Source organism: Cynocephalus volans, chromosome 7 (assembly GCF_027409185.1).
Source record: "Cynocephalus volans isolate mCynVol1 chromosome 7, mCynVol1.pri, whole genome shotgun sequence".
Taxonomy (NCBI): domain Eukaryota; kingdom Metazoa; phylum Chordata; class Mammalia; order Dermoptera; family Cynocephalidae; genus Cynocephalus; species Cynocephalus volans.
The window spans coordinates 141176746-141190274 of NC_084466.1; the positions used below are offsets into that span (position 1 = coordinate 141176746).

The window sequence follows — 13529 nt, forward strand, 5'->3', positions numbered from 1 at the left end:
CCGTGTTACTGGGTAGAAGAAAACAAAAACAAACAGAGCGAGAGGGGCCAGAGACGCTCCGAGACGGCGGCAGAGGCTGAGGAGCGGGGTCGGGGCCAGCGGATCAGCGGCCTGGGCGAGCAGCGGCGGTGGCCCGGGGGGTCGGTATCGGTGGGCGCGGCTCGCACGCTCGGGAAGACAGAGCCCTCTCCCCCGGGCCCGGTCTCTCCTCGGAGGCAGCCGCACGTTGGGAGGGGGAGGGGGCGTGGAGGTCGCGGCCCGGTCAGGTCCGAGGCGGCCGGGCGGGGGTCCGGCCGCCTCCTCGAAGCCCTGCAGGCCCAGCCGCGCCCGCCTCAACGCCCCGGCCTGCGCAGACCCGGTCCGGGTTCCCTCCTCCTGGGCCCAGCCCGGAGCGCGGCGGCGCGGGCCCGGCCCCTCCGAGACCCCCTCCCACTCAGCGGAGCGCGCGGGGCGCGAGCTGGCGGGGGCGCCTGATCGGTCCCTCCCCCATCAAGGCTGAGGTGAAATGGGGGTCGGGGGCGGGGTGGGAGGTGTGTTTCCGGCCGGACTGAAATCCTGTGAGGAAGGTTTGAGCTCACCGTCTCCTTAGTCTCTCTGGGAGTCTTCGGAAGATGCCACCCCCGGCCCGGCGTTTCCGGACCTAGGCCCTCCGCCGCGCCCCAGCACCTCCCGGGGGTCCCGGCCTGCGCCGGCTGCGGAAAGCAGGCCTGGCCGCTGCGGTGAGGGGCCGCGCGCTCGCTTTGGGCGCTGGGAGGAGGACACGTGCCCGCCGCCCCGGCCCTGCGCTCACTTGGCAGCGCCCCTCCTCCGGCAAAGGGTCTCTTTTTTAGTTTAAGTGAAATATGATTTCCCAGAGAAAACAGAGACGAGAAGGAGCCTCCTTTCTGTGAAACGTAGGCTGTGTCTGCTGCATTTGTCAGTTTGGTGCTGTAACGTACACAATTTTTGCAGGAGCTTCAAAACTGTCTGCAGACGTTAATACCGCCCATCTCCCCCATGCCCTTGTGAGAACAGGCTATGTTATCAGCAACTGTGTATAAAACGATTAAAATGAAGCTTGGGGGACGGGGAGGGGATGTTACCTCCCGTTTTTAACTTGTATGTTTTAATGTTAATTTTCAAATTTTCAGAATTTTGGCATTCTGAAATTTGAATTTCTTTCCAATGTAAGACTTTCTGGGAAACCACCATATGCTTTTTTTTTTAAAAAGGCACCCTTTTAAAAAACTCAGAACTGCAGATGCGTTCTAAATTTAATTGTTGGTAATTATGCCTTTAATGTTCCTTTATTATAGGTTTATTGAGTTCCTTAATATCTCAGCAGGCATCTTTGAGTTATTTGATTGATTTTTTTCTGTAGTATTAATGTGAAAGGAAAAATAATTGTTAGAACTGCAAAAATAAATATCACTTGGATATTTTTTGTAGTGCTCACTTTTGCATTATTGTGGTAGGATGCTTTTAGATGATTTTAAGTTGCTAGTTAGCTGTGATTGTAGCCCAGGAATGAATACAGGTCACAAAGACAGGAAAACTGCTAGTTAACAATATGGTTTAAACTTGGCTCCCAAAAATGTCATAGTAATTTATGAGGTGTATTTCAGGAAATAGATTTTTTGGGCGGGGGGCTCTATCTTTTAGGGAACGTCTTGGTGATTGAATACTTCTGATTGTATGTTTTTGTGTAACACATTGGAGAAAAGAACTGTGTTTAATTTCAGCCTTAGTTTTTTCTAACTCGTGCGTATAGTTTTGTTTTCTCATTGAAAATTAATTTTTATAGGTTAGAATGAAGGAAATAGGGTTTAGACTTTTGCTTTACATTTCCTTGTTTGGGTTAAGAGTCTTAAGGATTGTTAAATAAATTGGAGAATAACCTTTGAAAGGAGGAAAAACATGGAACATATCTTTATCCTCCGAACTCTTAAAACATTTTAATGCTGTCAGTGGTGACTGATTTCTTGATTGCCTACAGACACAGGACTATTTTTTGTTACAATTACTTAACAAAAACAAATATAGTAAGTTATACATGGTTGACAGTCATTATCTGATAATTTTCTTTGCCCAACTGATTATCTCCCATATAATAGTTTGAAATAATTATTTTTAGTGTTTAGAAAGCAGTATTAAAAAATTTAATATAATAATAGAAGTCTGTATTTTAATAAGCTTCTCTCTATTAACCCTAAAAAGGAATCTTCCTGTGGGATATTAAAATCTTGAATTGAACTTGTATACACAGCACTGGTTTTTAGAAGATCTGGGTTCTTTCTAGTCCTGGTTCTTGCACTGAGCAGCTGTCTCCTCTTGGCCAGATCACCTAACTTCTCTGCATCTGTTTAGTTGTGTACAAAGTGGAATTCCTACCTCAAGACTGTCCTGAGAGGTACATGAAATAATGCATGTACATTTTTTTTTTTAATTATAAAGGGGTTTATAGACATCAATTGTAATCATTTTATTTCCTTTATTAGCTAGGTTCTGCAGAAAATATTCTTTCAAAGATTCTACTTGCATCGAGAATGAAAAAGACTTTTTAATGTAACTCTAGTTTAAAAAACTCAAACACACATCATGTGACATTATCCCTTTCCGGTAATATACGTAATTCATGCATTGAAATGAAACAATGTGGCATTTTCAGTCATGGAGGACACTGAATGTTTAGGTTTGCAAACTATTTTTGTTTGTGTATCTATGTGAATCTCTATATACATATTTTTAAAGTTCTTGTTTCTCCTAAATCCAGAGCTGATGGGAATTACGATACTGAAAAGTGATTATATAGAATCACATGTATCGATTTATTCTGAATAGAATTATAGAGTGATCTCACCATTTTCTTAACTTCTGAAGCAAAATGATAGCATCTTAGTAGTCTGAGGATTATACCATATTAAGAAGCTTATAATTTTAGCATAAGGTATGTTTGGTTTTGTTTCACAAAATAATACCCTTTTTTGCAGAAAATGGCTATAAACTTATAAGATGTCAAGAAATAATTGTATATGGAGGAATTTAAAGTCAGTTTCACCTAAGCTAAACTTGAGTCCCAGGAGTTATCTTATATCGTTGTTATCCTGTAATGACATCTAACAGTAGATTGTTATATGAAAAACATACACTTTTCTTTAATTAGTTTATTAGGCATTTTCACTAATTTGTACATTTTATTTCTCAAAAGAAGAGCACACTGCTCGTGAAAAGATTGTGAATGACTGGAAGGACTTATATCCAACCTACATGACTAAAACAGATATACATTTAGGTACTTTAAAACACTATTTAAAAAATATTCCTAGGGAGACTCTGAAATCTTATTTGGTTATGCCTTCTGATAATATATCTTAAAATATATTTCCATGCGAACTATTTTGATAGTCTTTCTTTCAAATAACATTGGATCTGCATTACTGAGTTAATCATCTAAATAAAAGGTAACTGATTTCATCAAAACCTTCCAGCCATTTTGAAACTGAGGTCTAAAATACTGAGGTGCTTATATCATTGTACTTATTCCTTTTTAAAATAGGTAAGTTTTTTTTTTTAAAGAATGAATTTTCAGACTATAAAAATAATATGCTTATTACAGAAAAAGCTGATTTTAAAAATTTCTCTCAAAGTCTTATAACTAATTATAGAGACCTGGGCAATGAAAGGCAGATATATCTACCTTCAGATATGTAGTATGAAAGATAACACATTCATGTGATATGCTTGATTAGTCAAAACTGTGTTGTTTGTATGATGGGGTAGTTCTCACAATTAATTGGTAGAGAACTCTCCAATATTTATGTTCCTATATATGTATATCAAATTAATTTTGAGGCTTGGTATTTCTAAAATATTGAGAATGTGTATTTCTTTAACTTGAAGTAAACATATATAGCAAATATCTTTTAATTCCAAGTTAAAGGGTTGCTTTGCACATGCTGAAATCTGTGTTTTTTTCCAACTGAGATAAACTTGTCAAGAAGATTGGAACAAAATGTTAATTAGGGTAAGCTGTCTTTGAAAGTATAGTGAACTCTTTCTTTAAAAAAATGGAATTACATGGGTTGTTTGGTTTATCTTTTTTTTTTTTTACAATGTGTTTAAGTAAATTGAATTTAGAATTTAGCTTGCTTACATCAGTTTAGAAGATGTTGAAGCTTCTTTTTTTTCTGTTTTAAAGGATAGATTCTAAAGGAAGACTTCTGTTTGGTAATTTGTTTAATCAGTGCAAGTGAAATTAACGAACAATGGATGTAGAAAATGAGCAGATACTGAATGTAAACCCCACAGGTAAGTAATAGCTTTGTCTTGTGAGCAAGCTTCAGGCCATTCCATATTTTATGAAAACATGATAGTAAAATTCTTTACTTTAAATACCATCTTATTCACGCTGTAAGAAAACAGGCCATATTATTTTTAAAACCAAGTTTTTGATTTTTATTTCATGAAAATTCATCACATATCCTTATTTTTCTGATTATCATTTCACGTTTCATATATTCTTATTTTCATTATTTATAATAAAGTATATAGTACAGAATAGAGAACAAAAGTGAACCTACTTACTGATATTTTCACATGGGCTATTTAGTGATTTCTACAGTATAAACTATTATTGATCTCTTTCCTAACCAATAATTTATATATTATAAATTATCTATGGTACTTTCCCTAATTTTCCATGGTGCTTCATTAGCACATTATTTTCCTAAAAATGAACATGGTTTTGTGGAACAGATGACCAGATGTTGAGTAACTTAACACAACTTAAAATGTGTTTATAGCTTTCAGAATAATCTTGCCAGAGTTAATTAGGATTGTGCAATATCTGAATAGTGAGAACTTTTCATATTGGTTTATTTTATTTTTCTTTTTCGGTGGCTGGCTGGTACAGGGATGGAACCCTGGATCTTGGTATTATCAGTGCTATGCTCTAACCAACTGAGCTAACCAGCCAGCCCTATATTGGTATATTTTAGATAGTTCTTTGCTTTATAATTTTATTAATGTTGAAAGCTCTCTCTTTTCTGTAATTTGAAATGTATTTCACAATTAAATACTATAGTGTCATTTCTTCAATGACTTTAATTTCCTATTGCCTATAACATAGTTTTCTTTGATCTGAACAAACACTTTGAAGTTGAAATGTTGCCGTTTTCTATTTACAAACCTGATTTAAATTATGCTAGCAAACTATAGTTGGAAAAATTACTACAATAATTAATGATTAGTTCTGTGCTGCTATATATAATAGCTATATGAGTACTTGTTTTTTAGGGTTATAAATGGGTAATATGTTGCTACTTAATTGAGGCGGGATGGTAATAATACAGTTGAAGAATGTGTTTCACATATAGGCAATTGCTTCTTTTCTGCACTGTCCAGTATAATAACCACTAGTCACATGTGGATACTGAGCACGTGAAATGTGACTAGTCTGAATTGAGATGAAGGTGAAATATCTCTATTTTTTACATTGATTGCAATGTTCAAATGATATTCAAATGGTTCAGATGGTTCTATTAGATTAAATAAAATATATTAAAATTAATTTCACCTGTTTCTTTTTACTTTAATGTGGCTACTAGAAAATTTAAAACTACATATGTAGCCTGCATTTTAATTCTCTTAGCACAGCTCTAAGATTTATATTTTTTTGTTCTCTGAGTATAGTAAGACCTAGTCCTAACCCTGTTTTTGGGGTGTCTGCCCAATACTGCCTTAAAATAAAAGACTTGTTCTTCAATATTTGAATAGGTCTAAGACAAGATCCTCTTTGCAAGAAATTCTTCCTATAGCAAATAGTCCAAGTCAGACAGGCTAGTGTAGTAATTCCAATTTCTGCCTTTACCAGCTCTGTTTTTTTGAGGAAGTAGGTTATTTACTCTGACATTCAGTTTTCTCATGTATAAAATTGGGGTATAAATACACTCTGTATAGATTTATTGTTAGGATTTAGTGAGATATTATGTATGTGTGTCAAGCCTATAGCATGTCTTAGGTATGTAATACATAAAAATGTGCTGATATTGCTATTCTAATTGTGCCACTCATTGGACACCAGTAATTGAAAATGTGATTGTCTGGTACTGTGGTCATATAAGTTGGAATGTTACTATTGAGATGTCAGAGGATTCATAAAGAGGGAATTATTCCACAGAGGAAAATAATTTTGAAGTCACTGCATTCTGTACTGTTTTTTTATCCTTTTAATTTTGGTTTTCTTAAAGTCAGATCAGTAGTTGTTATGGAACCCCCAAACTTAGGTGAGTATGAATAGCAAAATATAAAAAAGCAATTGATACAAAAATGGGTTAAAAATGATATGGTCAAATATATAAAATACACCTAGAGAAAATGTTTACTGCTGTAAACACACAAACATATTTGAAAGGATATTAAAATAATTGAAGAAAAGAAACTCAAGTATGGGAAATAGATATGTTTAAATTGAATACTCCAAGGGACAGTTTAAAACGTTTTATTATACTTCTAAGTCCTTTACCTTCTGAAACACTTTCGTGGTTTACCTTAATGGTGGAACCATGAAAGCACTATGTTACAGGTAGCTGTTTAATGTTTTTTGCAACCACCCAGTCTTACATGAAAACTATCTAATTTGTCTGATCTCTGGTCTTTGTTTCCTTCCCCTTAATCTTCTCCTTACTTCTCTTTGCATTTACTCCCTTGTTCATCCTCTTTGTCTTTGCTGTATTCTAGCTTTGTATTATAGACTTATGAGATTCAAAATGTGGGTTTTCTAGATAGGTAACTTCTTCATGAAACACCTTTCTTCTGTAAAATGAGGATGAACAACTTCTTTATAGAGCTTTGTGAGGCTTATAGAACATGTATGTAAAGTGCCAGGCATAGAACCGGATATCTAGTATGTACCAGGCTGTGTTGAACCTTGTATCTAGTAGCTAACAGTAATAGTAATGACCAAGTAGTAGTAGTAGTAGTATTACTACTACTAAGACTACAGTTACTACTACTACTACTAGTTTAGTTACGATGATGTCTCAAACACATTTTCCAAACACCAGCTTACCATCAATCCAAAAACTTAAGGCATCGTTTTCACTCTTCCACATTATTTACTCCACATTTACTACCTTTGCCAGTTAGCTTGTGACTGAGTTACTGTAACATTTTTTGACACTGATCTCGCACTTTATACTTTCTCGTTTTTAATATATTCTGTATTCCTCTGTCATACTAATACCACCACCTCCTACCTATCATGTCAAATCGAAGCCCTGACTGTTTGAGTGTGGGAGTGGTCAGCAGTGATTTTGGTGAAGTAAGCAGGGGCAAGGTCATAAAGGACTTTAAGCTTCAGGGTGAATAGTTTACACTTTTTTGATGCAATGGGAATACCTTTCAAAGGGTTTTCAGTTGGGGCATGTTTTAGAAAGTCAGCCTCCATTCAGTTTGGAGAATGTTTTGAAGACTGAAGCCAGGGAGAAAGAATTCTTATGAGACTAATGAAGTAATTTGATTCTGTTTAACGTTTTTTTTTTTGATTACCACAGTGTTTGTTCCTAACTTTTATACTTACTGTCAAGAACTGTAAAGGTTTTAACACATCTGTGCTTTTTATAGGTTGATTAAAATTTTTAGTTTCAACCTATCTTAAAACACGTTACAGCCTACACATAAATTTAGGCAGATTTAAAGCCACTTGAGTGATTCAGCCCTGACTTGAGTTAACCATAATGAACAAAACTCTGGCCCAGTGTTAACTAATTTAGTAGCCTTTCTGACTTATAAAGTTTTCAAAGCAAAGCCAAATGTCTCCATGAGATCTCTAGGGACATTTGAATTGAGAGTCTGAAGGATACTCTGGTGCTGGGGATACAAAGAAAGACAGTCTAGTCATGGTTCCTCTTTGAGGCTTATGACTTCGTTGGAAAAGCAAGACTGCTATATAAAAAGAAATAAAGTGATTTCCATGGTGTGTGAAATGAATGTTATGTGAACGTTAGTGTTACTGTGGCTAGAGCTGTTAGGAAAGTTTTCATGGAGGAAGTAAGACTTGATCTATATCCTAAAGGATTTTGATAACTGAAAAGAGCAGCAAGGATGACATTTGAAACAGGAGGATCATTGGGAACTCCAAATATGGTGCTTTCTTTCAGGGTTATAAGGTACCAATCTTATTTATGCTGGAAGATTTTCAGAGGATGGTAAGTAATATGAGTCAAGTTTGGGGAGATGAATTAGGACTTTGAGGTGATGACTTCCATTCAGCTCAGTAATCACCAATTTGTGATTGAACCTTTCAGGCTCTTTTGGATTGTTAATATTTCCTCAGTATATATAATTCACTATGGGATATTTGGTAAGTCATTTAGACACACTCAGCCTTAGTTTCCTTATCTATATAAATGGTAAATAATTGCCAAACTTGTGGGCAAATGACAAAGTGTTCAGCACAGTGCCTGATAAATAATTGTAGGCATTCTGTAAATATTATTTTATCTCTCTTCTCTCAAGATCCTTTGTCTTAGTGTCTCCAGTTGCTTAACTCTCTTACCTCACATCTAAAGGTTTTAATATTTGTTGTTGATATTAACATAGATTTTATGATCTAAAGATGTGAGATAACATGCTTCTTTCGGTAAAACTTGCTCATTAAAATTCAATGCCTTAGTTTACTTTCCTTGATAATGTGAAAGGTAATCCTATATGTCATTTATTAGATCGAACCATATGAAATTGCTAATATGTGACTGTTAGTGACCTAGAAAAATGGTAATATCATGTGACTCAGCCTAATCTAACTTATGACTATACCTGGTTTAACAGTAGATACTTAAAATACTTAGACTTTCCTTTCTTCATTTTTATCTTTAAGATCCTGATAATTTAAGTGACTCTCTCTTTTCTGGTGATGAGGAAAATGCTGGGACTGAGGAAATAAAGAATGAAATAAATGGAAATTGGATTTCAGCATCCTCCATTAATGAAGCTAGAATTAATGCCAAGGCAAAAAGGCGACTGCGGAAAAACTCATCTCGGGATTCTGGCAGAGGCGATTCAGTCAGTGATAATGGAAGTGAAGCCCTTAGAAGTGGAGTAACTGTGCCAACCAGTCCAAAGGGAAGGTTGCTAGATAGGCGATCCAGATCTGGGAAAGGAAGGGGACTACCAAAGAAAGGTTGGTATAGAAACAAATGTGAAAAAAATGTTCTGTTTCTTGAACTAAGATTTCCTTGTTCTGGGAATGAGAGAAATTTAAACAATGATAATATAAGGTTGTACGGTTTGTATATATTTTAACATAATATAATTTGAGGACCTTCGCACTTTGGTCAATTCTTTTTTCTTGTTTGAGTAGATTTAGTTTTATTGAGCAGAATTTTCTCTCTTATTTCCAGGAAAATATACACTGATGTTTTTCAGTTATGAATTATGCATGTACTCACTTGCTAACTTTGAAAGTAGAGTTCAAAATTCATGATACCTATTATCTAATGACTATTATGTCCATTCTTAAGAATAATAAATATAAATTTGATTGGTAATGTCTGGATCAGAATTTTAACGTTTTCATAGTCTGGTTCCAAGTTCTCTTTATTTTGGATACTGGAGTGGATTGGTCTGTTTCACTACTGTAACTGTAGTGCTTATAATGACTAGCACATGGGGCTGGCCTGTGGCTCACCTGGGAGAGTGCGGTGCTGATAACACCAGGGACACAGGTTCGAATCCTACATAGGGATGGCTGGTTGGATCACTGGCTGAGCGTGGTGCTGACAACACCAAGCCGAGGGTTGAGATCCCCTTACTGGTCATCTTTAAAAAATAAATAAATAAAAAAAATAATGACTAGCACATGGAAGACACCTAAATATTTGTTGAATGAGAGGTCTGTCAGCCAGTCTGTAGTAGGATTTTGATGATACAATTTGGAGGTTTCACCAGCTTCCACATGGTGGGAGCTTCAGTTTATAGCCTAGGGTTCTTGCCACATGTTTTTGTGATGTCAAAAATTGTTATTTTTGTTGAATGGCTTTACAATCATTGTTTGGATCAAAATGAAACTTATATATCAAGTTCTGTTTTGCTTTGATGGCAAAGATTGTACTCTAAGTATAAAATAAAAACCTCCAAAAAAAGAAATGTTGGTGACATTGTAAGGGTTCTTTAAAAAGTAATATATTAGGCCTTATAAATACATTTCGGTTTATGTAGAAAAGCAACTTTGAACGTTAGAATTGTTAAACTTGGGTGGCTGGTTTGTATATAGTAGTAGAATTGTTAGTGCTCTTAATTCTTAAAAAGCAATTAATTATTTGTAACATATTGCCAGTTGCAAAGTATAGTTTAATGTGTACTTTTATATCTAAGTAGTATTTGACTTTAAAACATCTGATGGTCACTGTTTTTTTTTTGTTGTTGTTAAATAATTATTCCCTTGTTGAGTTTTCTATGCCATGTTTTACTGGCCTAATGTGTCTTTTTTGTTTTGGTCTCAAGAAATGTCAATAAAATTTAGAGCTCAACTGCAATACCACCTCCCTTAGCCCTTCAATACAGCTATTTTTTCAATCACTTTTTCTCATTTTTGCTTTTATTTTTAAAGCATCTACCTTTTTCATTTTTAATTTTTTAAGCTATTTCAACTTGGTGTTTTTGGAAATAGATTATAAAATATATATAGTCTAAGTATTACTGAAAAAGTGGTCTGAATAAAAAGGAGTTTAAAGTTTAATCCTCAACTGTAAAAAAAAAAACTAGCATAGAAATTAAAATACAGCTTTTTAGCTGTTACATAACATTTGAACATTTAGAATTATTTCAGGTTTCAATGAAAATTAAAATTTATGAGCTGTGAACTTTGTGATCCTTCCGTTTTCAAATCTAAACTTTTTCAGGTGGTGCAGGAGGTAAAGGTGTCTGGGGTACACCTGGACAGGTATATGAGGTGGAGGAGGTGGATGTGAAAGATCCTAACTATGATGATGACCAGGTATCAATGTTCTACTTTTTTTTTAATATTTAAAATGTTTATAAACTTTTTTACTTCATGTTTGTAGTATGCTCATACATTTGTCAAATAATAGGTATATACATTTATACACTCGTTATCAAATCACACATACATATATACTAGTATATAATGTATATCTAAATCATATATACTCAGTACTTTCAGATTGTTAGGTTAATTTTGAATTAAGGAAACCAAGTTAACTGATAGTAATGTATGCATAATTTTCACTTGGTTTCTGAAGTGAGTCACAGTAGGTCTTTACAAATTCACCTACAATTAAAAGTTGACTATTTTTCAAGAAATTCTATTAATATGTTATCTTTCTATAGTAATGATAATTGAGACATATATCTTCTTTGAGATATAACTTCTTTTGAAAATCATAGACAAGTATAGGTTCTTTTCAAATATTACTTTAAGGATGCTGTGATAAATTTTGTTTTGGGGGCACGTGCATCTTTTTTCTAGGGATAATGCTGAGAATGTGAATTTTTAACATTTTGTAGTGAATTTTTTATATATTTATCTTTTTAATGGAATATTTTAAAAAGTAGAGAGACTAGTATAATGAACCTGCTTATACTCATTTCCCAGCTTTACCACCTTCAATCACTGTTAATTCATAGGTGATCTTGTTTCATCCTATACCTCCATTTACCTCTTCTGTCACCCCCTCCCCTTACCATCTTCCAGATTATTTTGAAGCAAGCCCCAGATATTATGACATGTATTTTTAAAATACTCTCTTTGCATAAGATAAGACATGGTGATGAGAATTTTAGACAAGAAAATATCAGGATATATGTTAGGTTTTTATTGTGTATGGTTTGTATAAATGTACTTATCTATTCTAATAGTTGGATTTGGAAATATTTCTAAGGGACTATGAAAAATATACATATATTTAAAACCAGTCGGGGACAGAGTGGGGCTGTGGCTAGTTAGCTCATTTGGTTAGAGTAAGGTCTTTTAACACCAAGGTCAAAAGTGCAGATCCCCATTCCGGCCGGCTGCTAAAAACAAAACAAAAAACCAAACCAGTGGGATTCACATACTGTAGAATCTTTGCTAAATATTTATTAGTCTTTCAAGTGTATATTGTGAGACTGAAGCTGGTCACAAGTTGTAAATAAACATTTCAGAATTTTTTGCAGAGGAGATAGGGATGGTTTGGTGATGGACATTAATCTAACTTCGTTATGAAATTTTAGTTCAAAACTGCTTTTCCTTAGAGATTTTTCAGTCACTGCAACATTGATCTTTGTTATTTTATTATGATAATACTAATCATGAAGGCTTTGGTTCCTGCATCATTTTTTTTAAGTGAAATTTTAATGAAAATACCATATGTATATGATAGGAAGCCATCTCAAAGCTTTTTGATCATTAAAAGATTGGTTTTGAGAGAGATATAAAAAATTAACAGAAGATAATGGGGGTTGAGAGCAAGTCAAATATTTGCTGTGGTTAGTGGTTCTAATCTGTATATTGACTTACTGTATTTAGATTTTATAAAAGAACAGTAACATATACATTCTGTTTTTATATCACATAAGTGATTAAGGCATGCAGCATATTTTTATCTTCCCCTAAATGGGGATTACTAACTAGTTGGAGTATAAAATTATACAACAATTTCAGTTTATCTGTATATTTTGTTCTTTAATTTATAACTCGTCCTCTTTTCCTCACAGGAGAATTGTGTTTATGAAACTGTAGTTTTGCCTTTGGATGAAAGGGCATTTGAGAAGACTTTAACACCAATCATACAGGAATATTTTGAGCATGGAGATACTAATGAAGTTGCAGTAGGTTTAAAGTTACAAGTATAATTTATTTAATATAAAACACTATTATAAGCAAAACATATCTAGAATGATCTTGGATTACTGAAAAAATTTAAGCACTTTCTTTTGCATAAATGAATTTCTAACTAAGAAATGGAATAAAATCTTGTTTGTTAAACCAGTTGTTCTTCTATTTTGGGATCTGATGAGAGCTGTGTGCCATTTCCTTCCCTGAAAAATGGAACAATACAATATTTTTATAATTTATAATACATATGAATTAATACCTTATAATTTATAAAATATAATTTTAACAGTATTGGGGCATTATGGACCCCTAAAACCTCTTCAGTGACCTTCATTAAGGATGCCTTAGTTTCATATTTTTGACTTTATTTCACTGTTCAGGATTAGTATAAAATTTATCTTTGTACTCTGTCCAAAAAAACGAAGAGAATAAATTTCAGTGTTTTTAAGCATAATTTGCTTGGGAATATTTACTGTGTTAATTATGAATTTTTCATAAAGTAAATCTAGAAGGGTAAAATAAATTACTGGTCTAATTAGGATTACTGGGTTAAAGTAATACAATTGTAACTCTAGAAGTCTTTTATAATTTAGATTCTTAAAATTCCGGCTGGACTTTCTTGGTTTTTCTGATACTGTGAGGGTTGATATCTTTGGATTTGTAGGATTTGAATATAAAACAAATATTTGTTCAGAGCATACCATATGGAGGAATT

At 34.5% G+C, this 13529-nt stretch overlaps 1 protein-coding gene across 8 annotated transcripts in view; it reads left to right on the top strand.

Annotated features, from left to right (window-relative positions):
* The window catches only part of PDCD4 (programmed cell death 4), a 24575-nt gene continuing 11046 nt past the window's right edge, over positions 1-13529 (top strand). Inside the window, exons 1-6 of one of the 8 annotated variants that reach the window (XM_063103533.1) lie at positions 1-500; positions 2246-2389; positions 4178-4287; positions 8858-9160; positions 10881-10975; positions 12694-12807. In XM_063103533.1, coding sequence (XP_062959603.1) covers positions 4245-4287; positions 8858-9160; positions 10881-10975; positions 12694-12807 — 555 coding nt within the window. In that variant the 5' untranslated portion in view covers positions 1-500; positions 2246-2389; positions 4178-4244. Of the gene's footprint in view, positions 501-2196; positions 2390-2794; positions 2927-3200; positions 3272-4177; positions 4288-8857; positions 9161-10880; positions 10976-12693; positions 12808-13529 lie in introns of those variants that run through there. The other 7 variants (XM_063103527.1, XM_063103526.1, XM_063103529.1 and 4 more) reach the window with 7 other exon arrangements.